Source organism: Pogona vitticeps, chromosome 5, assembly GCF_051106095.1.
Source record: "Pogona vitticeps strain Pit_001003342236 chromosome 5, PviZW2.1, whole genome shotgun sequence".
NCBI classification, from domain to species: domain Eukaryota; kingdom Metazoa; phylum Chordata; class Lepidosauria; order Squamata; family Agamidae; genus Pogona; species Pogona vitticeps.
Genome location: NC_135787.1, coordinates 14,451,550 through 14,477,167, shown reverse-complemented (window position 1 = coordinate 14,477,167; position 25,618 = coordinate 14,451,550). Strand labels below are relative to the sequence as shown.

The following is a 25,618-nucleotide window of genomic DNA, read 5'->3' as shown; positions in this document are numbered from 1 at the left end:
TGGTTTTCTGAACAGTACACTTGTCTTAGGGTCATCTGAGAGTGCTGCCTCGGCCTAGCATACTTAAGGAGTCCTGTCAGTGGTGCAAGTTAAGTCTAAGGACTACAAAGCCCACTTGATCTTTTCACAGTAATATCTGAGAGTACAAGGGTGTTCTTATGTGGGCAGACTTGTAAGATGGAGTGTTGTAGCATGGCTAGCTGAGCTTGGACTCACTCAGCCCATTTTAGCGTGTGCAAACTCCTGATTGCTCTCTGTCCAGGCTTACGTGGATGTTTTCGAACTCCGTGTTTGCTCGCAATATAGTGATATTCCACCTTCCTTTCTATTATTTCTGGGGTTTTTTGAGCAATTTATATTCTTCAATATTCCAGTAACGAGAGTCATTCCACCAATTGTCAGTTATCCCCATCAAGCTGCATTTCCTCTCCTGAACTAAGATTTTCAGTTCTTGTCTCCCTGCCCCCATATTATTCTTCATGTCATTATAGTGCTATGGCTTAACTGAGTTTGGAATGCAAAATGTTCTGAATATTTTTTAAAAACTGGGATTGGCAAACAGTTTGGTGGATTTTTCAATTGTATGCGTTTAGATGCTTTAACATATTGGGAGTGTAGAAGCAACAGGGACAGAGGATACAGTGGGGTCTTGACTTAAGAACGGCCCGAGTTAAGAACATTTTGACTTACAAACCACTCTCATAGGAAAATATTGACTTGACTTACATACTTAGATTTGAGTTACAAACTGAAAAAAACCCACGTGGGAGGCAGGGAAAGTGCAAAATTTGAACTTTCAGTTAACGTTGGCCAGTGAAAAGGGTGCCTGTCTGCTTCCTCACTCCTCCCAGCATTTAGAGAGTGGATTGGGAGACAGTCTTCAGACTGCCTGGTACTGTCCTGCCTGGACTGTATTTTCCCTGCCTTCCCTGAACCTTTCTTGACCTAAGGAAAAAAGAAACAAAATATCCCCCTCTAGTGGTTGAAGGCGGAATAGCAGCTTCCCATTAGTTTCTATGGACGGAAAAGAGCAGATACGGATCAAATGGTTCCCAATGCATTACTATGGGAAATGCAGATTTGACGTGCGAACTTTTTGACTTGAGAACCGCCTTCCAATATGGATTAAGTTCTCAAGTCAAGACCCCACTGTAAATGTGAGTTGTGTACTCTGCTGTTTAACTTGGAGTCACATTATGTCCAGAGTTTAACTTTGCCTAGCTGTATCCAGAGCTTGGAATAGTTAGATTTTTGGACAGCAGCTCACATATTCTGTGAAGGATAATAGGAATCGTAGTCTCCAAAGTAACTTTTCTGAGTTCTGGCTGCATCACTGAACATGAAAAGTTGTAGATTTAAGTTAAAGGTTCCAAACACAAACAGCACACAGTGTGTGCAGGAGACACCACAAACCAAGTATGAAGGTCATGCTTCGTTAGTCATACTGTAGTGGATCTCTCTTTCTCAAGTTTTATACATACTTTCATGTTTCTTCCACTTATATTTTGAATAATATTCTGCTAAGGAGGCCAAAGTATCTTAGTTCTTACACATTTAAAAAATAATCACAGCAAAATGTTCTTAAAATACTATGGGATTTTCCCCCAATAAATTTTGGCATTTTTCTGAGAAGCGTATGCCAAAAGGTTGCTTATGCATCACAATGAATTCATTATTGTCTCACTGATTGTATCCATGCTTCAATTAAGGCAGAGAGAGGGGCAAATATGGCTTAGTTACCCATCCTTTTATGACCATCTCCCAACAACTATTTACAGAGGGTGACTGTGGTTATTTGCTGTCAGGTCATAGCCAGCTCATACCAACCCTAACAGGGCTTTCAAGGTAAGTGAGATATTTAAGGAGTCCATCACTGTATCCACTCTACCACACTGGGTATTCATTGGGGCATAACTTGGATAAAAGTAGAAAACTTTTTCAGAAAGTGAAATGGATTTCACAGGCAGAGGAAGCTTCTTTATAACAAATCAGCCACATGATCTTTTTCTCCCAGTATTGTCAGCTCTGACAGGCAGCAAGTCTTAGAAATTTCAAGGAGAATTCTTTCCTATGTCTTTCTAGAGAACATGCCGTAACAGCCTCCCATTGCAGTTCTAACCAGGTCTGTCCCTGCTTAGCTTCCACATGTTCAGCTGGTACCACATGTTCAGTGAAACGTTCCCTTTGCTGCCCATCTGAGCTTATCAAAGGCAGTGCAGGATAAAAAGAAACAGCATCACATAGGAATACTTCTTTATTTTTACTTAGAGCAAATCCAGTCTGTACATTGTTCCAAAAGCCATCTTGGCTTTCATACAAATACATCAGAGGAAATATAGTACACAGCAGACTTCAGTTTGATCATGATTCTGACATATAATATTCACCTGCACCATGATTTGGTTTTGTTGTTTTTTTAAATCTACAAACTCTACAAAAGTCCACAACAGATATGTGAATACTGGTCAAAAGCACATAAAAAAAAGACAACAGTAAAAAGGAGTACATTTTCATGGTTAGCAGTCAAACCTGATACGAATCATCTGTTTTGTTTAATAAGCACCATGTTATACTGTGATGCATCTTCCTGAGTAGAACAATTGCAAAATCTGTTTATAAATGAGTCCAAGAGAGGACTTCCTTTCTTCACTGATTGTAGTAGTAATCTTGGCCATAAACATCATACCCGTGCCCTTTATAATAGCCATATTCATCCTCATAGGTTCTGAAAGTATCCCCTCGAGGGTATCCATTTTCACTCCCGTAGTAATCTGTTTGAGCCTCATAGCCATGGTCGTACCCATTGGAAGTGGTGGTATCATGAGCCCATGGGTCTTCACTGGTGGTGTCATATTGATGATCTACAGGGGTGGTCTCACCTTGCCACTGGTCTTCTGTGGTGGTTTCATATTGGTCCTGATACTCTGTGGTGGGGCTGACAGTGGTAAGCAGGGTGGTTGGAGCAGCAGTGGTTGCTCCGTTTTCTTCCCCTTCTTCTTCCTCCTCCTCTTCTCCATTGCCTCCATTTCCGTTCTCCTCAGCAGTGCTGTTGGTGCTTGTCCCATTGACACCACTTCCATTCTCATCCACCGTCTCCTGCTCCTCCTTTTCTTCTTCTTCGTTTTCTTCTTCCTCGTTTTCATCACTATCTTCTTCTTCTTCTCCTTTCCCGCCTTTTTCCGGAGCTTTGTCCTTTTCAACTTTTTGAGGGCCTCCTTCTTTCCCTGGTTTCTGAAGAGGCTCTTTTCTTACCGGCACCTGCATGGACACAAAAATGGTTGTTTGTTTGAAAAGTATGAGGAAAAAGTCACTCTAAAGTTTCTAACCAAGGGATGGATTCCAAACTTGATCTACAAACTGAGATACTGCGCTTACTCGTGGCCCAAAACAATTTGGAAAATGGCTAGCCTGAGTGTGTGATACAGTGTGGTCGCTCAAAAGCTATTCGGTAAATTTTCTAGCACAAGGCTTGCTGTAAAAGAGATGTGGGCAAAGCATCAGCCAGGTGTCATGGGGCATTCTATCCCAATGGCTTTCTTCTGGGTCACACACCCTCCCTTAAGAGCTCCACTACACCAACAGACTTTTCTCTCTTTGGAAGCAAACAGACACACTCCTGTTTTACACCTCAACACAGCTGTTTTTAATGATGTGCAAACTTTATTATCTAGTTTGACCCTGAGTCATAAATAAGCTGAGCTCTCAGCTTGTGATCCTGACTGAAGCAGTGAGCAGTGGTGGACTCAAATGGCTTTTAGACCTCCAGGTGCTGTCCAAATCATACACCTACCACACCTGCTCCTCCTTTTCCCACCCTTGAGCCATGCTCTATATGTGATTCTGCTTGAGCATGGCTGAGGTAGGGCTATTGAAAGACCACTCTTTCCCACAGATAAAGAAGGGTGGCCAGATGGAGAAAAGGATGGGGTTCCTGCACTGTTAATAGCTGTCTGGGGAGAAAATGGTTGGAAAAAATACAGTGTTGCATGCTTCTCCTTCAACACTTTAGCAGTATACACAGCATCCACTTTATTGTAAACATATCAGACCCACATATCTTACCTGCTTTGGAGGTTTGCCATTACTGACACCCTTCTTATCTCCAGTTCCTGGTTCACTGGGAGCCTCAGTTGCCTCCTCATTCTCTTTTCCACCTTCGTTTTCTCCAGTGTTTTCTTCGTTTGACTGCCCCTACAGATATAAGAAGCAATAAATGTAAATGCCATTTCTGTTATGCAGCAGAATAAAACAGAGGTCAAAAGCTGTTACAGACAGACACCTGCCCTCTCGAGATAGACAGCCACACTCTTAGGCATGCTATGAATGAGGAAGAGAAACTCTCTGTAACTCGTGGTGTTTATAAGTGCATAGATAGCTTAGAGGTTTAGGTATCTGGTTGTGGAGCCATAGGTTGGGAGTTCAATTCATGACTGTGCCTCTTTGACAGGAGATGGACTTAAGGATCCATAAGGGTCCCTTCCAGCCCTGCAGTTCTGCAGTGATAATGATAATCATATCTTTTTGCTGCAACAAAAATAGTATCATAGCAAGGAGTATGGAGTACTCTCTCAGTCGATGTAAAACACATGAATAAGTGGGCTGCCATCTACAAAAGTTTGTTTGGAAAATAAAATCTTGTTCTTCTTCAAGGTGCCACATGACTCCATTATTTTTTCCCTGGAACAAACTCACACAGCAATTTCCTTGGACATTTCTCCAATGAGAAGCACCATGTTCAGCCCTACGGAGAGGAAAAGTCTACCGAAGCTTCATGCTTCAGCCGTCTGCGGTCAACAAGTGCTTGTGCCCAACAAACCTTGAAGGTGCTACAGGACTCCTCCTTCTTGAAGATATGTATGAGACACAAAAGGCAAAAAATACATTTGTAAACAGATAATATCCTTTTCTCATCTACTCAGCACCGATTTTGTTTTCTTGGAAGCCCCCAAATGATCAAGTGAAAGTCAGGGCAAGTGCATTTTGAATGTAAGATAGAACATCAGCATGTCCCATCATGTCCATTTGGACTAACGGCAACCATTCTCAGGGTTTTCCAGGTAGAGAATACTCAGAAGTAGTTTATAATTCCTGGGTTTGCCCTGGGACTACAAAGCTTGCCCAAGGCCACACAGGATGGGTCTTCTCCCAAGGCACAGCGGGGGAATTGATAGCACAACAGAAATAGTCCCCTTTTTCTCTTCTTTCCAACATGGATTGCTTCCGATTGGCATCACTGTTTTGCTTTAGTTTTTTTCTTAAGTATTTGGTTTAAGATGTTTACCCTAATTTCTCATATTTCTCAGGGTGCTCATTACTTGTACAACCCCTAAAAAAAAAAAACTCCTGTAGATATGTAGACCAATTTTCTGAAAAATTCTAATAAGTAGATTTTAAAAATTCGTTTGTCAAATTATGAAAGGGCAACAAAGGCAACCCATTTAAACTAACCATCATAGGAGAGGGGGAGCTTTCTGATGGAGCAATTCTCTAGCCTGTGACTTGACATTTGAAGGATGAGCTAAGAAAGGGAAACTAACCTCCTGGATGAACTTGGATCTCAAACATTTGCGCTGGCACAGCCATCAGCAATGCTAGCGTAATATTCGGCCTTGCCGCATTATTCTGGCATGGCTGTGGGTCAGACTCAGCTAAGGTCTTCTCTGTTGGAGCAGCAGTTCTTCAGATTAGGTGGTTAAAACACTTAAAATAAGATGTAATGCCATGCCAGTAAAAACCAAAGTTATTTTCCTCTGTATTGAGAAGTCACAAAATTGCATGGTGTGGCTGGCTATTTGGACAGCTATCAGAGGACACCATGACCTCTACAAAACAGCAATTACAGTGCTATTTATTTACATATTGCTGAGGTTCTGTCAAAGCTGGACATAGGCATAAAACCACTGAAATGGATCCGAGGAAGATGCTCATACTTTTTGAATGTTCATGAGTGGCATCCTGATTCTGCATGCACAGAAGATTCAAAACAGAACCCCCCAGTTCTCTGTAGCAGCTGTTGCTTCCGACAGTAACTGCAGGCATATAAAGAGCCCTGATCGCTGCAGTATTCTGATTTCCACCGATGTCTGCCTCAGCAGCATGGAGTTCCTTCAGGCAGAAAAGTGAAACAAGAATATATCTTGTAAAATTAGCTAAGCACTACCAAAGTGGGTCAATAAATTACACTGGTAGTGTTAATGAAGAGGCTGGATTCTGGCCTTCTAGCAGACATTAGAAGTGGAAGTTGCTACAGCCAACTGGAAACTTTTGTGCATTGATTGGACTAAGTGAAGGAATAGTTTCAAAGTTCCTGTATGAACTACCATGTTTGTCTTCTTCTGTGAAACATATTTATGCATCCCTTGAATCACAGCTTAAATCCATGCAATCCTCTTAGATTAACAATTTTCACAGGGAACCAATGTTTTTCAGTTACAACAATCTTTACACACAGGAAATTATTTGTAATGTGATTTTCAGCAACAAGAGTTACAGCACTTTTAAAAATCCACTTAATTTGCAAATATCCACTGCCTGTTATTTTCCCTGTTAAAAATAGACACAGATAAGCATCAGTCTCATGTTATGAGTGAACTTTTCTCTCTTTTTTTTCTTTTTAAAAATCCCAAGTCTCTCCTACCTCTCCCCCCCCCCCCATCACACCACTAGTCTGGCTACCTTTTAGGATTTTAAAGATGCATTTCTTTAGCAAAGCAGCAGTACCTTTGGGGCAAAGAGGAACTACTAACTGCTTTGGCATATACTATATTATCAAATAGATTGGCTGTTTGTGCATCTTTCAAAAAAGACAACATTCATCATTAAAAGAGAGAGAGAGAGAGAGAGAGGCAGTGTCTAAATGAATGTTTCTCTAGCTCTTTGAGTATGTATGTGTGCATGCTTACCTGCATGATTATATATGAACAAACACTTTTGTCTCATTGCCTCATATAAATGGATATTATATCCTAGCAGGTATATCTGGGTGTAGAAGACAGCTTTATTGCTCTCTTGTCATTAGGATTGGTAAGTGTCAGGACTGGTAAGTGTCTATACACCTTTTGATTTAGAAAAGATGCAGAAAGCAGTTGACATCAAGTATTTAAAAATGCAGATTGTCTTCATGCAGACAAGATGTTTGGGGGTTTCCTTTTGTTCTTCCGGGGAGGGATAAAATCTCAGGATGAGGGACCAGAATCAGGTGGGTTTTAAGTAGAAGTACTTGAGGTTGATTGTATCTATGTACATGGAGCAGGGAAAGTAGAGAATAACTTGGAGACACACGGGAAAGACAGAGAAAACAGCTAGAAGGAAGTGACTCTGCCCAAAAACAGCAGGACAGAAAAACCGTAAAATAGAGAGCAGAAGGAGCAAAAAGTCAAGGGCTTGGATCCTAACATCTTGTTCCATGAATGGAAGGACTACTTCGGTGAGCAAAACTCTCCTTCCGTTCATGGAGCAAAAGGATAAGGGAGATCTGAGCCAAGAAGTTCCAACAGGTGGTTTAATAAAGGACTTTTAAAACTCCTCTCTGGTTCTAAAGTGGTTGGTCATTTTGGTTGCTATGGCTTTTTGCTGTTCATAACACCCTTTGGTGCCTAAAGGCTACTTCATCCCTGGCCCATTATATGCTGAGCAATTTATAGCCCTCCAGAAGGTGCTGGGTTCCAAATTCCCATAACCCCTTTCCATTAGTTTACAAGCTGAATCTTATGAGAGTCACGTTTCAACAACATCTGGAGGGCCACAAGTTACCACTCCTGCTGTGTCTTAACCATGAACCTCTAGGCTCTGCTCTTGCACAATCAGCCTTCACCATCCATCCATCAGTAGGCCAAAATGGATAGGTGAGCCTTCTCTTGCTTCAGCCTCTGGCCATCTCTCAGATGCCACCCTTTAACTTCTACAGCCTGCCCTCTCAGCTTCAGGGTCTCAGCCTTAGGTGACCTGCTGTCAGGAAAAGGTAGCAAGCGGTCATTTTTAAAACACTGTAGTCCTTTGTGTGCATGCTCAGAAGTGAGCCATAGTGGATTTAATGGGACATGTTCCCACATACATTGTTTAAGATAGCAACATTGCCGTTATCTGTAGATTTGTATTATTATTGCTGAGTGGTGGGAGAGATGCTTGTGAGATTTTTCTACTTCACCGGCTTTGAGGATGCATCAGAAATGGAAAATGGGGAATTCCCTGCTTTGCCTCAGGCAAAAAGATTGGCAACCAATAACTGCTGGATAGCTCAGTGGTTTAGGTCTCTGGCTGAGGAGTCAGAGAGTAGACATGGTCTAGAGGGGCGTGTTAAAAATCAAATAAATAAATAAATGAATAAATAAGAGTTTGGGAGTTCAAATCCCGCTGTGCCTCCATAGGGTTCCTTCCAGCTCTGTAGTTCTGAGATTATCTGAGATTAGCCAAGATTAACTACTACTACTACTACTACTACTACTACTACTACTACTACTACTACTACTACTACTACTACTACTACTACTACTACTACTACTACTACTACTACTACTACTACTACTACTACTAATAATAATAATAATAATAATAATAATAATAATAATAATAATAATAATAATAATAATAATAATAATAATAATAATAATAATAATAATAATAATAATAATAATGGTGAGGTACCATCAAGTCAATTTTGACTTAAGGAGACCCTTTTCAGAGTTTTCCAGACGTAGTTTGCCATTCCTTCTTCTGGGAGCATCCTGGGACGGTGCAGCTTGCCCAAGATGACACAAATTGGCTCTACTCGTAGGAGGCACAGTGGGGAATCAAACTCCCAACCTCTGGCTCCACAGCCTGATATCACTGACAAAAGACTTAGCCAAATGGTGAGGCTACAGAATATGGACTCAGTAACCCACTGTATTAAGAAAACCCCAGAGATCCCAGTAGATCAGACACATATGTTTACATGGTAGAATATATTTGCCCTGAAATACAATAGAACATAATGACAACCTTGTATTTTATGACTTTCACACTGAGCCAAAATTTCATTTTTATAAATACTCTTATGTCTAAGCACATATTGACCAAGCAAACTGTAACAGTGCTCAACTGAAGAAGCTATTACAGACTGTTCAGGTAAAATATGTGTTCCCCAAATAGCATGTATACCAAGATACATATTTACTCAGGAGATTATATCAGCTTTCAGGGAGCCAAAATGATTCCTGAGGTAAATATTAATATGGAGACAAGGCACAACACCCAACAATGCAAATACACTCCAGAGCCCCAAGAGTACGAAGGGCAATCCACTCTTTGTTGACATAATGGTCCTTTTTGTATTGATGGACCAGTTTTCATTTGACTGAAATGTCTTCTTGTGGATACCCTTTAGGCATGATTAAAATAACTCAAAGAATCCCACATAAGGCAAAGGATGGCCAACATTCTGTTCCCCAGAACACCCTGAGGAATGCATAGCCTGTTAATATATACACTGAAGCACAAAAATAACAAAATCAGAAATGGCTAGCAGTCAACTTCTAATTTCAAGGAATGGGTGTCTAGGTGGTGATAACTGGAGCTGAGGGTGGGGGTGGTCTCAGAGATTTATCTCAAAGGTAGATTGCTACTCCTGGAAGGTTTCACAAGCTAAAAATTCTCAATATGCACCAGAAAAATTGGGATTGGAACTGGGGCAGGGCTGAGGGACAAGAAAAAAGCTCTGGGATTTTTAAAGGCAGAAAAGAATCCAACTGAACCATATTCACACTGACATAAGTGCAATGGCATAATGGAAAATGGTCAATAGCCATTAATTAACAAGCCCTCAGTTGTATTCCTAGTCACACGCCAAGTCATGAGTGTGGACTTGTTAATTAGCAACTATTTGCCACTCCAAGTTACAATACTGTCTAAATATGTAGTTGGGTTCTGGCTATAATTTGGTACCCGCAAATCCAGATTCACCACTAATCCTTGGACATTCCTGTTGGCTGCTGTGCTGTTTTCACTATCTTAAAGCACCTGCTAAGACCATTATTCATGGTTCGTGGGCTGTGCTCATAAGTTGTGCAGGCTCACATTCATTCATCAGGCTGTTTTAAAACAGTAATGGGCAACTTGCAGCCTTCCAGATATTGTCAGTTCTCACCAAAAGCTATGCTGGCTAGGTCTAGTTGAAGTTTTGGTCCAGCAACATCTGGAAAGTCTCATCTATGTACCCCTGTTTTAGGGAATAATTGTGGAGCTGAAGAACTATTCATGAAAAAAGAATCATGCCAAAATGTTACTTTCAAAAAAGGAATTAGTTACATTTATGTTTCTAAGCCTGTTGAAAGGCACCACAGACTTGAAACAGTTCTTCACACACCACCTTATAAAGTTCATTATGTGACTTATACAATCCTGATTTGGCCTATGTTCTTTTCAAGTTGTGTTTATGGCCAAAGCCAAAACAAGGTTTTCTAAAGCACCTAAAAAACACACTAATCACCCATCTCCAGAAAAGGACATAAGCCTATATCACAGCCATAAATACTGTACTCTACTTCCAAGCAAACTACACCAGAGCACAGAGCACTGTCCTCTGAAGATGCTGGCCACAGAGACTGGTGAAACGTTAGGAAGAACAACCTTCAGAACACGTCCAAAGAGCCTGAAAAACCCACAGCAACCACCTAAAATTTAATTAGTTACAATTTTGAAAAAAGTAATTCTTTTCAGTGGCTTAAAACAAAAATAACTAAAATATGCCTTTTCATTTACATAGGAAACACCTGACAAGAATGGAAGTGTCTGTTTATCACAACCCTCCATGGGCTGGAGGACTAAGAAACATCTGAATGCTACAAGTCATGGATCTCTGATACGAAGATACCTTCCTCCCATTGTTCTTCTCACCCCCAACACCCACAACAAGCAAAAAGCTGCAAGTAGAGGCAAAGCACAAGCCAGCATTTGAACCATGGTATACTCCTTTCTCCATCATTTATTAAGGCTATACTCCCATAATTATTCCAAAGAGCAGAATGTTATATAGCTGCACTGCACATGGAATAAAGTTATTTCTCTTTAAGTCATAGTCATAATATAACTTGATTGTACCTCTGTTATTGGAAAAAAAGGAATTAATTACAAGTAATAAGGTTCCTTCCAAGTTCTGAAAATATTTATAATGTTCCACTTCTGAACCACAGTAGTTGCATTTGAATAAATGGACAAAAGTCCTATCTGTCTCTAAGCTTTCCCTGTGTCTTTGAGGATTACATCTTGTTTAGAGGACACAGGAGTTAAAAAACACGGCAGCAAACCAGACTGGAAACTTGTGGGCAGTTAGTAATCCTCACCAAGGACACTCACAGAGTACAGTCTGTGAAAACAATCCTTATTATTTTTCTTACGCTCTTTGGTTTATTTTGACCAGAGTCGAGTATATCGCTTACCCCTTCTTCTTCCTCCTCTTCCTCCTCCTCTTCCGAACTATCACCACCATAGCCTTCTTCGGATGAGTCACTGTTGAACTAAAAAGAGAAATAACTCTGGGGCACTTCCTGTATATATGTCACAAAATAAGAATGGGTACTTATACACCCCAAAGCCGTCAATATCTTGTACATGATTCCAGCTGAAGTCTGTGTAGGCGATACAGGGCTTCAGAGCCCTGTCATTACCTGTTCCCTTAATGTACTTTGGAGAAATGAAATGTATAACATTAGGGAATAGAAAAACTTGCCAGGTAATTTGATTCTAAAGATAAGCAATGTTGCTGTTTTGGATTCTTCCACGGATAGACAGCCAAGACAGGGTTAACATGCTATAGAGCACAATGCAGTAGTCTGCATTCAAAACATCTCCCCAGATGGTTCTTGATCAGTCAATTTATTAGCCTAAACTAATTTATAAATCTGCTTTAAGAATACAATGAGACAAACCTCTGCCTTGTGTACAGCCCTGAGCAATTTCATTGAAGCATGAGCTACCAGTATCATAAATCAGTAAGTCACATTGTAAGTCTTATAATCAATGGATGAGGATGGTAACCAGATAGCCTGCACTGATTAATATACTGTAATATCACATGCTTACTATGTATGGGCTGAATGTTGAAAACTCAAATTTCTGTTTTCTATAGTCTACTGACATGCAAGCCAATCCTTTATTACTAGATCTTCATTATTTGAGAATATCTGCATTACAAAGTTTTAGCAGTGTGATACTGCTTAAGTGTTGCTCATCTCCATCCTATGAAATCTTAGGATTTGTCATTTCCTGAACTAAGTATGCTCTGCTAAATAATGTCCTGAACCCAAGCAGAGAATTTCTAAGCCTCTCACCAAACTACAAATCCTAGTATTCCACAGGCTTTGAACCATGACAATTGAAGTGATATTAAACTGCTGTAATTGTGCAGTGTGGATAGTAAGATAACTCAAGCACACAGAAAGATTACCAATAGTAATTGTGTTTAGATGGGCAAACTGATTCCACCACACCAAAGGGAACCAGAAGAGGGAGATGTCAGATCCTGACATTCAAAGTCAAGTTATGACTTAACCATGAAATGCAGGCAAACACACACACTCACTCCTAATAATATAAATAATGAACCTTTTAAAAAGAAGGGGGGAAGACAAAGACAGGCAATATGCTACATTGACAGATGTCTCTCAGCTAAAAAAATAAATAAAAAAAATTAAAATAAATGCAGAGAGCAACTGGCACAGCTTGGAGAGTTGTGACTTCACTAAGAGACCCTGCCCAGAGATTCAGTGATTGGAGTATTCAGGAGAGGCCATGGACTTCATTGGTGGCTGACGCTGTCAATTGTGTCCTTTGGCATCAGCTCATCATTTTCCTTAAGGGGTGGATATTTCCCATTCCTTTTCCTCTGTTTATCATCACATAACTTCTTTTTGTTTCAACACATTAAACCCCTTAAATGTTGGATTTAACCCAAGGGGTCTGTGCAGGATGATGCTCCATCCTCTGAGTGCACTTGGACTCTTTCCTCTGCTCTATAGTCATCCCCATAATGCACTGATCACCCTAATTTGGTTTCTAGTCACACATCTGTCCAAAGGCAGCGAACATCCCTGTTTGGGTGTTATGTCAACATTTCCTTATTGTGAGAGCCATGGTCGTTGTAATTTGGAAAACAGGCAAGAGCGCGTAACCAAAGATCTTCTCCAAGGCTGCGAAGTCATGGGTTGGGATAAAAATATGTTTGTACTCAAGAATGATGCCAAACCACCATTCTGCCAAGGCAGCTTTCCCAGAAGCAAGACAATTTTTAGCTTCTTACATGAGCCATCCATGAAAACATGTAATTAACAGTCCCTTGTATCACTCTCTTACAATGAAGAGACAGTGATCATCACAATTGTCTATAAGGCATTGTAGCATGAACACAATCATATATAAAGTCTGTGTTGCCATTTCTTATGTGTACAGCAGGAGAAGATGTTCTACTACATGGAATGATTGTTTCCAGAAACTTTTGTTTTTCGGTAATATAATGTTGTGTGTTGCTTCTTTGGGTCACGTTGGTCATGGGGATGGCTGAAATTTCTACACACATTAGTTTCTTTTCTTTGATTCTTTGTTCAGCTGATCAGAGCTTAGAAAAGTTACTTTTGGGACTACAGATTCCAAATGTTTGGGAGTTGGAGACCAAAAAGTAATTTTTCCAAGCTCTACAGCTGGTTGGCAGTATATACTATCTGAAACAACAGCAGGAAATCATATGACATTCATCATCATAATGGTTCTGTGTAACATAGGCCAGAATCCTGTTGTGCGACTTTATGCTGTGGAACTGTGCTGATGTCATCAACTGTACCTTACCTACATGAACATTTGTGCTATTCTTATGAAATTGTTTGATTTTGTATGTTGATTTTGAAACATGAATAAGAAGGAAGGAAGGAAGGAAGGAAGGAAGGAAGGAAGGAAGGAAGGAAGGAAGGAAGGAAGGAAGGAAGGAAGGAAGGAAGGAAGGAAGGAAGGAAGGAAGGAAGGAAGGAAGGGAGGGAGGGAGGAAGGGAGGGAGGGAGGGAGGGAGGGAGGGAGAGAGAGAGAGAGAGAGAGAGAGAGAGAAAGAAAGAAAGAAAGAAAGAAAGAAAGAAAGAAAGAAAGAAAGAAAGAAAGAAAGAAAGAAAGAAAGAAAGAGCTCATAGCTATATCAAGAAAATTAAGTTTTCTATTCCTAAGGATCCCCTTCATCCCAGGGAAGACTTTAGGAGCCACAGAATGGGAGAGCAAATTCTTTAATACCTGAAAATTGCTGCTAGGAAGAGAAAGGGAGGGCTTCTCCAAGAGGAAACTGATCTTTAAGGATCATATCTGCAGATGGGGACCAGAAACTTTTAATTCCCTTGAAATTGCCACAGTTGGTGACATCATGAGAGTTATGTGGCATAAGGTTATGCAACAGGATTCCAGCCATAGAATGTAATTTCTGGGTGTTTGCATATAGGTATAACATGCCATGATCTTTTAGTAGTTATACAACCACTAGTTAGGAATTAAAGACCCTTTAGCTCAACTTCAAATTTATCTTTGTTTCATATTTCAGAAATCTGTATTGATGCTTTAAAAAGATTTCACTTTGGAATTTATTTAAATTTATCTAAAGGAAATGCACTTACCTGAAATCTTTTCATAGATGGGTAGTGATAGGGATATCTATGAAGAAAATATCTATATCTGTTCTTGAATACCTGTCAAAAAGTGGGGGGGGGAGAGATTTGCATTTGTTAAATTGGAGAAAAGATGCATATGTTTAATTTTCTCTAACAATTAAGATGACAACTTACTGCATTTTCTTCTGAGTCCTCTGCCTTAAATCTTCTTTGGAAGTTTTTTGCCTGTAAGAACATATGGGATTATTAGGGTAGATTTGATTCTTTTTCTGTAACTGTTTACTTGAGTCTGAGCACAGAACTGTGTGTTCGGGTGCTGAAAAATGTATCCTTCTTCTTACAGGGATATTTCCTACATACTTATTTGGCTTGTGCTCTTATACTTGTATTTTGTCTGGTCCTGCTGTTAACGTGTTGTTTGTTTCTACATTAACTTCAAGAGACAGAGAGACAAAGTGATAGGTAGGATCAAAACCACCAAAGGTCAAGAAGGTTTCCTTATTCATTTGTTTACTTCACATTTTCACCTTTCTCTCTGTGCAGGGACCAAAGGTGGCTTAAATGACACCTAGTGGCAGAATATCTGTAGGGCAGAAACCTCTGCTAAACAAAGAACAATGGCTCATTGTTATCTAAACTAGTAGTTCCCAACCTTGGGTCCCCAGATGTTCTTGGACTGCAACTCCCAGAAGCCTTCACCACTAGCTGTGCTGGCCTGGATTTCTGGGAGGTGCGGTCCAAGAACATCTGGGGACCCAAGGTTGGAAACCACTAATCTATAGTTAAGTGGACTCCTCTGTTTCTGGAAGAAACTATCTAGACAGAGCAGCAGCTGAGAAGATAGAAGTGCATGGATTCCAGGCAGGAGTAGCAATGCTGCAAGAGAAAGCAATTATTCCAGACTGTAGTAAATAGTTTTTATTTTTGTGAATTAACAAATCACTAAAACATTACGTTGGAATACGGATCATTGCAGGGCTGTAATAGTGCAAACCCGTTCTTCGTCTTCCATTTCTGGGCAGGGAACTTGATGGGGGAGTGTGTCCCTATTGGTTCTGCTAGACCTTCAGTGGTTTTTGATATGATCTGAGATGGTATCCTCCAAGGCTGTCTCTCTGGGATGGGACTTGGAGGCATTGATTTCCAGCAGTTCTGTTCCTTCCTGGAAGGGAGAACAGGGAACTCCTGTTCGAAGCCCTGGCCATTGTCCTGTGACATTTCTCAGAGTTCTGTTTTGTCCCCCCATAGTTTTTAAAATCTAAATGAAACCCCTGAAGAGGTTGTCCTTAGTTCAGTTTTACTGAAATGCTGATGATACCCAACACTATCTCTCCTTTCCATCAAATTCCAAGGAAGCTGCCTCAGTTATAAACTGATGTCCTGTATGGGTAATGGGCTAGATGGGGGCAAATAAAATGAAACTTAATTTGTACAAGACTGAGGTGTTCCTGGTCAATCAAAAAGCAGATGAGGGAATAGGGATGCACCCTGTGCTGGACGGGGTTACACTCCCCCTGAAAACTCAGGCCCATAGCTTGGGTGTGCTCCTGGACTCTTCTCTGAGCCTGGATGCCTAGGTTTTGGCAGAGGCCAAGAGTACATTTGTACAGTTAAAGCTGGTGTGACAGCTGTGCCCATTCTTTGAGATGTGTGGTTTAGGTACAGGGGCACATGCCTTAGTTACATTGTATTTGGTTTATTGTAATGTGCTCTCTGTGGAGAGTTTGGAAGACATTTTGGAAACTTCAGCTGGTTTGCAATGGAGCTGCCACACAGCCGACGGGGGCCAGTTAGGGAGCATATAATGCCCCTGTTACAGCAACTGCACTGGCTACCACTCTGTTACTGGATTGGTTGGTTGGTTGGGTGGGTGGTTGGTTGGTTGGTTGGTTGGTTGGTTGGTTGGTTGGTTGGTTGGTTGGTTGGTTGGTTGGTAGACTGATTGATTGATTGATTGATTGATTGATTGATTGATTGATTGATTGATTGATTGATTGATTGATTGATTGATTGATTGATTGATTGGATTCCTGTCCCACTGATCTAGACCAAAGGTCTACTCTGGGCGGTTATTTCCTATAAAACCCCATATGGTTTGAGGCCAAGCTATCTGGAAGACTGTACTGTATTTCCCTCTATGAGACTGCCCAGCCCTTAGGTCTTCAGAGGAGGCCTTCCTCTTAGTCCCATTGGCACTGCAGGCATGTGTGATGGGAACACAAGAGAGGGCCTTCTCTGTGGCTGCATCCAGGTTGTAGAATGCTCTCCCTTGGGAGGTTAGGTTACCCCAGCTCTCTTTCATCCTTCTGCCAACCGTGGAAGACCCATGTCTTCAGGCAGGCTTTTAACTTTTCATGGAGTCCCTGGATGTTGATCTTTAGCTTTTTTTAAAAAAAAAAGTTGTAGAATTTATTGTGCTTTTTAATTTTACTTATCATTGTGAGCTACCTTGAGACCCCTTGTCAGGAGAATGCCAGCCTACCATCGACTGTGGGTCCTGATGGCAATTTTTAGAGTAAGGTAAAGGTAAAGGTTCCCCTCGACATTTTAGTCAGTCGTGTTTGACTCTAGGGGGCGGTGCTCATCCCCGTTTCCAAGCCGTAGAGCCAGCGCCTGTCTGAAGACAGTTTTCCGTTGTCACGTGGACAGCGCGACTTAGATTCGGAATGCTGTTTACCTTCCCACCAAGATGGTACCTATTTATCTACTCACATTTACATGCTTTCGAACTGCTAGGTTGGCAGGGGCTGGGACAAAGCGACGGGAGCTCACTCCATCGCGTGGATTCGATCTTACAACTGCTGGTTTTCTGACACTGCAGCACACAGAGGCTTCTGTGGTTTAGCCTGCAGCGCCACCACGTCCCTTAATTTTTTTTAGAGTACTATATTCTAATTGTATTTTAATTGTTTTATCCTTTTTACTGTATTTAAATTGTTGTAAGCTGCCCAGAGACCTTTGGGTAGTGTGGGTGGCATATAAATTAAATTAAATTAAATTAAATTAAATTAAATAATAAATAGGTATCATAACAATATCTTGCATGATCTTCTCTCCCCACCCTCTGCGCACAACTTTCCTGGTTGGAGACACAGGGTGGGGAACTGGAGGTTATATCGCACAGCAGGAACTGAAAACCCACAATTCACTTTTCCACTCTCCACTGCCACTTCCACATCTTCCATTATGACTCCATGACATGAGCATGAGAGAGATGTACTGCCAAAAGACATAGTGTCTTCTTTTAGCATTTTTCTTTTCTTTTACCATCTTTTAGCTTTTCAACTTCCTACCAGCTGGCAGAGCTAACTTGGCATGAAAGACACATGCTGGAGACAAAAGACACAGTGGAGAATTTAGTGGCTTTAAGGCTCATGCACATGATCACACTGTTTTAATCCTGAATAGAGCTTGGGGAAATTGCTGGTTTAGGACTCTGTGCTTGCAGGGAGATTCTGGGAGTTGTAATCCAAAAAAGGAAAGTTTCCAAACTTAGTCCTAAAGCCTGGTATTCCCAATTAGATTCCCATTCAATCAACAGGTTTTCCCTATTTGTTGACTCATCACTCAGCAGTCAATTCAATATTGTTGTTGTTGTTGTTTAGTTGTTAAGTCGTGTCCGAGTCTTCATGACCCCATGGACCAGAGCATGCCAGGCCCTCCTGCCTTCCACTGCCTCCCAGAGTTGGGTCAAATTCATGTTGGTCGCTTCAGTGACACTGTCCAACCATCTTCTCCTCTGTCGTCCCCTTCTCCTCTTGCCTTCACACTTTCCCAACATCAGGGGCTTTTCCAGGGAGTCATCTCTTCTCATGAGATGGCTAAAGTATTGGAGCCTCAGCTTCAGGATCTGTCCTTCCAGTGAACACTCAGGGTTGATTTCCATTAGAATGGATAGGTTTGTTCTCCTTGCAGAATATCTCTATCCACCAGGTTTCCTCTCTAGCACCCAATAATGAGCCAGAATTCCATGCTGACAGAGCATCTCATGATTCCATGCCTTAGGGCTCCATGGCCAAATTATTTTGTGTACGTCTGCAAATCGGTGTGTGTGTGTGTGCGTGTGTGTTTTCAAATGCCTCCTGATACCTCCCCTCTTGTATGCAGATGCTACTGTTTTGACCACAACTGGACTTGCACTCAAAGAACTGAGTTTTTTAAAATTGGCATATAATGATGATTAAGGCATCTTAAAATCTCTTTGGCTTTTCTTCCTTTTTCTAAATTACAGGCATATCACACTCCTGATTCATGCTGTTTGTGACACACTGCAATTCTGAGATTCTTTTTCTTACGAACTACTATCAAGCTAGCTATTCCCAGCTACCGCCTTAGTCATTTTCTGGGTACATTTGATATAATGAGTTCTTACTTATGAATTTCGCAATAAATTCATTCACAATAAACCAGTGAGGTTCACAGCTGCCACTTCCTTTTATAGGGACCATTTTCCTCCTACAGCCTGTAGACACTAAATCTCATTGATCCCCTTGCACTCTTTGCCCGTACCTATGAATGGTCATCCGCTCACATAAAAAGAGCTCAGGGCTACTGAGAGCCAATAAAAAGAAAGCATTATCATCAGTCACAACACACAAGTAAGCAGAAGCAAGAAATGGAGCTCTTCTGTATCATTCGAATGAATGCTCACGGTACATCCTGTGCTTAATAAAGAGCGGTTATTTTTACTCACTGAGAAGGCACAAGCTATTCCCAAAAGGCAGAGCAAGACTAGGGCAGTCTTCATTTTTCTGATTTCTGGAAAGGAAAAAGAAAATGTACCTGGGAGTCATCTACAAGCCTTTCATTCAAGTTATACAACCAATATACAAACAACAAATATGTGCAGAAGAAATTTGTGAAACCGGGGAAAGGCTGATGTCAACTGGGCCAGATCTTGACTTCCAAACATTGAACAGAACCTACACAGAGAGGTCAAGAATTTGATCCAATAGGGCAATCTGGGTTATCCCTCCACACACTGGGTTGAATCCAAACATAGTTATGCTTGTAATTGGACCATCAAAATCAGTAGCTGCTATCCTGTTAGGGAAGTGCAGAGTGTCATGTCCAAAAGATGCAGTACTTTACATCACTGGTTCTTAACCTTGGGTTACTCAGGAGTTTTGGACTGCAACTCCCAGAAGCCTTCACCACCAGCTGTCCTGACTGGGGTTTCTGGGAGTTGCAGTTCAAAAGCATCTGAGTAACAAAGGTTAAGAACCACTGCTTTACATGATCTCTGGCATGTAAATGTGCAAGTTGGAGGTTGCCCAATGAAAGCAGGAAAAAGACAGCCACATGCTCTGTAAACAATGAAAATGAAGGGAATTCTGTACGTTGTACTCCAAAAGTTTGATAGTAAAGATGCATCTGTGCACTGGAATATTAAACATCATCTTAAGGATGGAAATTAAAATGTAGTAATAGAGATTATATTTCTGTAACTCAAAGAGGAGCAATGTCTGACCCCTCAGAGGTTTGTGAACTGGGGTGTATATCATCACTCATCATTAGCTATGCTGGTAGGAATCCCAATATCTGGTGGTTCACAGATTGCCTGATCCTAATTTCTTTCAAATTAGAGGTACTGTACCTTCTTTGAAGTGTTAGGTTTTTTTGTAAACTGAAAAATATTGTTGGCAGATTTTGAAACAGCATGGAATCTAGATTTGCTATCTGGATCTGGAGGACCTACTTCTGAATGCCAGTGAGAATAGCAGGATGGGTGGAAAAGTCACACTATCATATAGATTTAACTCAAGTCTTTTTTTCCTGATTCTTTTATGTCATTAAGGAGGAAACCTGTGAGTAACTGAGGAGGGCCAGAAAATTTTGAAATTATTGAACCTAATAGACAAGCACGCATATCTTTAAACTCAGGGCAGTGACAAAGGATGTGTGTGACTGAATCTGGTTCTAAACCGCAGAAATTGCAAATTCCTTGTTCAAAAGGTACCCGGGTATATCGTCCTTTAAGCACCTCTGAAGGGAAGATATTCAGTCGGGCTAACATAAAGGCCCTCCTAATACAGGGGTTCACCAAGGACTGGAAGTAAGAATATCCATAACCAAAGGAGGGGAAAATACCGAAATGAATTGGGGAGCATGTCTGATTCACGTTAGAAACTAACTGAAGGTACTCAGACTCCCATAGTCTCTCCTTGATAAGGGAGAGTGCTTGATTAAAATTACTGTTAAATAGAGAGTTTGAAGATAAGCCAATGGTCATGAGTTTGGATTCACATTGTGAAAACCATATGGATTGGTAAGTATCTTTGAGAAGGTGAACAAGGAGAGCATCTGGATTTATTTTAAAAAAGAGGCGCAGCCAGAATTTGAAAGTAAGAGCCCACGCCGTTGTTGAAGGAAGATGCAGGCCAGCTCTAGGGCTATAGTAGATAATTTGATTGAATTGGGAATCCCTAGAATCCGTCTATAGAAAGTAGCAGCTAGTAAATCAACTTTATTGTTCATGGCATTGATCCAGATTGAGACGCCATAGAGTAGGCGATTAATCAGTTTAGCCTGAAAAATATGGGTGGCTGCTGGAACAAACTGATTCCCAGAATTATGATGGAATTTATTTATTGCTCCGAGAAGATGTGAGACAGAAGCTATCGCCAGGTTTCTATGTGTATTCCACTTGAGTTGGAAGTGGAATGATATGCCTAGGTATTTAAAGGTTCTGACTTGTTCAATGGTCTGATTGTTGATTTTCCACTGAAGAGGCTTCCAAGATTTTGAGAATACCATAATTTTGGTTTTCTCTACATTGATAACGAGATCGTTGCGAGAACAATATGAATGAAACAAGAAGAGAAGTTGTCTTAAGCCTGAGCTGGATACAGAAGAAGGACAGCATCATCAGCGTATAATAGAAGGGGTACTACGCCTTATTTAAAAACGGGACAGATTTTTCAGCTTGTGACAACTGAGGACGTAAATCTGCTAAAAAAACATTAAATAAAAACGGGGCTAAAATACAGCCCTGCCTCACTCCTCTGGTGACTGGAATCTTCTCGGTGACAGAGATGCAACAATCATTTAACTCAAGTCTTTTTTTTCCTGATTCTTTTATGTGTTCTGAAAAAAAACATGCAAATACCATTGCAGAAGCACAAATATTTGGGAGGAACACCAGAAGTCAAGTGACTCCCTCTCCCTCTCAAAGTCAAGAAGCTTCAGAGCTAAAGCACCCTTAATGCACTGTGGACCATTGGGTCAATTACTGTATTTGGAGTTCAAAACATAGCTCAGCTATGGCGTTATCTGTAAAGCTTGGTTATATTTCCATCTCAGTTTTAGACCTTGATCCTGGAATCCCTTGATGGTTATTGAATTGATAGAGAAAACATTGAAAAGCTAAATATTAATAAGAAATGTAAAGCAAATTTGGACATCCAGCAGTTGCTCACTAGCTAAAACCCTGTTGCTTAGAACATTGAATCACATTATAGGCCCCTTGAATCAATGGAACTATGCTAAAGTAAATCAAAGTTAGAGTAGGCCCATTTGAATCAATGGAACATATGGATGAGTTGACTGACCAAGTCCCCACTGATTCAATGGGGCTACTCTAGTGTGAGTTACTATACTAAGCAACAGGATTTTGGCCACTGATTTGGAATTTCACCATTAACTCAGACTCCTCTTCTTCTCTATGGGGGTCCACTTGTCTGTCCTTTCTCAGCCAGTACTTTATCCTTTCAGCAGAAAGCCCTGCCCCTTCATTTCTGGTTCCCCGGGAACTAGGTTTACACAGTTTGCTTCATTTTCCCATTCAAGGTCATATATGGGTATATGTATCTATGGGTAAAGAAACATCTGAGTCTTTAAGCCTGCGATCCATGTTTTGTTTGCCAACTTGTGTGCCTTCTGATCTGTGCCAGATGAGTAGCAATCTCCTATTTCTGATTGGGCTTGTATATTGGGAAGTGCGGGATGGGGAGAAACCAGTCTTCCATCAGGTCAATGGATCTGCCCTTTTCCTAGATTTTTTTTCCCAGTTGTGCTATCACCACCTCCTGCTCCAAGATGAATACCAATGCAGAAGGGAGAGAGGGTGTTTCTAAAGCGGGCAAGACCATACATGGACCTTGCGATTTATAGCTTTCTTGCTTGCTCTGGTACCTGTTTCTGTGGAGAAGCTCTCTCCATGAACCTGGTATGTGAGAGAAGGGAGAGTGAGAATTGTGGAAAGCAGAGTTAATGAAAGAGAGCTCTTGACTCTCCTTTTTTGGAAGTGGTCACCCCTGATTCTTTCTGCTGGATGCCTACAAGCTTGCCACAATATCTCTATCTTAGTAAGCCTAGAAGGTATGAAGGGCCTTGTATGAAGGCTGAAGAGCACAGGGTTAGAAGAGGAACTCAAGATGAGGCCTATTTGTTGTCCCTCTGTCCCCCCTGTCAACGGAGGACTTCTCCTCCTCCTCTTAATTACTTCTGCCTGAACATGATAACAAACACGTGAGCTCACCAGAGGAACAGAACAAGATTGTTAGCATTGGTCTTTTGAGGAGTGACTGGTGGTGTAATTCCTCACAATGTGTCACAGTGACGGAATCATGTTCTGGGGCAGCATGGACAACCAATGGCAGCTGTTTGGGGCTCATTTGAGGACTCAAACCAACAGGGTCAGTACCAGTCGATCCTTTACAGCTGCCTGAGGGTGATGCTTTTTGACTGATCCCAACTTTGCACAACATTGATAGGCAGGAAGGTTACAGGCCTGTTATTTGTTACTCCTCATCTCTCGGTCCTGTTTCACCACCACTAACACATGTTCACCCTCTATAGTTAAGACAATGACAGCTGTTGTGGTGCACAGTAAAATTACTCGTTCCTCTGTACCAGAGGGAACCTCAAGAGAAACAAAAAAATGTACTTAAGTGCAAAGATGCCATCAAGATAAAGTCAAGAAATTGTTCTGAAGGCTAGCTGCCAAACTTTGCCCTAAACTAACAAGCAGGCCTTTCTTCTCAGAACATCATAATCTCATGTGACCAGACAGACATCTCTTATTTCACCATTTTACCAAGCTGGTGAATCTTTTTGCATATTGAGGGTTTGGCAGCACTAATGTGAGGCTGCCCTGGAAGAACTTTATCGGTTTCATCAGAACAGGGTGTGATCCAAAGCTAATTAGATATAGTTAGCAATAGTGCTCCTCAAACCCCAGAACAGTAGCTGAAATGACTTCCCGTCTAACCCTGTGGAAGGCTGACAGAAGATGACGACTTCATCCCATTCTTAGAACCAGCTGGTTAACAGATATATAGACCAATCCCTTCCAAACCCAAATAACTGGTATTAAAACATTATTGATTTGTTAGGACAGAAATACCCAAAGTCATGGCACAGCATATTGTACAAATGACTTACAAATATTCCACAAAATATACCACAATTATTGTTGCACATACTGTATCTTCATTTATTTATCCTTTACAATAGCACAAACTTGAATTAAGAAAAGCATTTAATATAATTGATGGCATCCATAATCCCCATAATGTGAACAGACAACCAAATATATAGTTATTTGCATTATAACCCTAAAGCAGAGTGACATATACTGAGGTAATTATAGTGAATTTATGGCATATACATGGCACATAGCCTGTATAATAGGGACGGAAAATGAGTGACAGTCAAAATATTGTTGCACTGCAACTCTCATACTTCATTATCATTGGTGATGCTGGTTAAGGTCAGTGGGATTTGCAGTCCAGTAATATTCTTCAATAGGAGAATATAGGAAAGACAGTATCTGTCAGCCTATCTGCAGCATAGTGGTAAAGACTTCCCTTGTTGGCTCATCCCAGCCAGTGCTGGGAGAATGGATATAGAGTCCTCTGAACACAAACACACAATCATGAAGAAATTGTGGCAGTTGTTACTCTACTTATTTGTATACATTTACAATACTGAACTAGATTATCTGCCAAATAACAGTTGTGGATGTCTTCTCTTTTCCTCAGTCCTACAAGAAATGCTGCAAAATAAAGCCCACCCAAAGTTCTGTACTGTTCCAATTTTATTCCATTCATTCAAAACGAGTTATAAATGCAAGGTAGGTATTGGTTACTAGTGAAATGTTCTGCTTTAAATAATAAGCACTATACTCTTGATATAAACTCTCACAGGCAAACTGAAACACAGATTACCTCAACACAGAATCTGAAATTCAGAAATCTATGGACTAGAAGCAGGGTGAGAAAGTCTGATACTTGTATAGAACCAAATACACTTGGCAGTCAATAACTTACCAGCTTGCAGTCCTGAAGTTAAAGGCTGGTCTCCAAGGAGTCGAGGGACAGAGATTTAACAGTTCATCTGTTTGTCCTTGGTCATCCTACTGGGATATAAGCACTATTTTTACCCGTAGTAGCCAATCACTACTTCCCTAGGATGATGTCACCAAGTGGACTCTGACCAGGAAATCTCCAAACTTCAACATTTTTCTAGTCACAGATTTCATTTATAAATATACTGTGCCATTTTAGTGCCCAGAGTTTTGGATCATTCCGCTTAATTGAAGGGTTGAGCCAGAGATGAATAGGCTTGGATTCTGAGCTGTATAATAATGGTCTAGATTTAAATTAAACTAAATATTGGGAACATTAGTTGGATTTTATAAAGGTTTTATTTTGTGGGAGGGAGGGAGGGAGGATCACCAGTATGTAGAGACGGATTTCTTCCTTTCCTTCTCCCAAATATTATACAAACAAGTGAAGTATTTGAGGCTTAATTCAATTGAAAATGGATTATAGTGGGCCCAAGTATCGAAAAGACAATTTTGTGCTTGATTTCTCCCCTTATAAATAACTGCTTCGGATATACAGAAATTGCAGAAGAAATAGATATTGGTATGTTTCTTTCATAAGGCAATTCACAACACATTGAGCATTTCCGTAGTGGGTATTTCTGTATTGCATTTCACATATATTATTTCCCTTTATGAGCCTATCCAGGTGTTAAGATAATCAAGGGAGGGCTTCCCC

The 25,618-nt window shown here is 40.8% G+C and overlaps 1 protein-coding gene across 1 annotated transcript; it reads right to left on the bottom strand.

Moving 5' to 3' along the window:
* Positions 1–2,241: 2,241 nt before the first annotated feature.
* Positions 2,242–24,985, bottom strand: IBSP (integrin binding sialoprotein). Its single transcript, XM_020805363.3, has 7 exons — positions 24,884–24,985; positions 19,306–19,370; positions 14,787–14,837; positions 14,619–14,690; positions 11,415–11,492; positions 4,063–4,191; positions 2,242–3,258 (listed from the first exon to the last, which is right to left on the bottom strand). Exons 2-7 carry the CDS (start codon positions 19,357–19,359, stop codon positions 2,647–2,649), a joined length of 996 nt encoding a protein of 331 aa, XP_020661022.3. The 5' UTR covers positions 19,360–19,370; positions 24,884–24,985; the 3' UTR covers positions 2,242–2,646.
* Between the last annotated feature and the right edge of the window lie 633 nt (positions 24,986–25,618).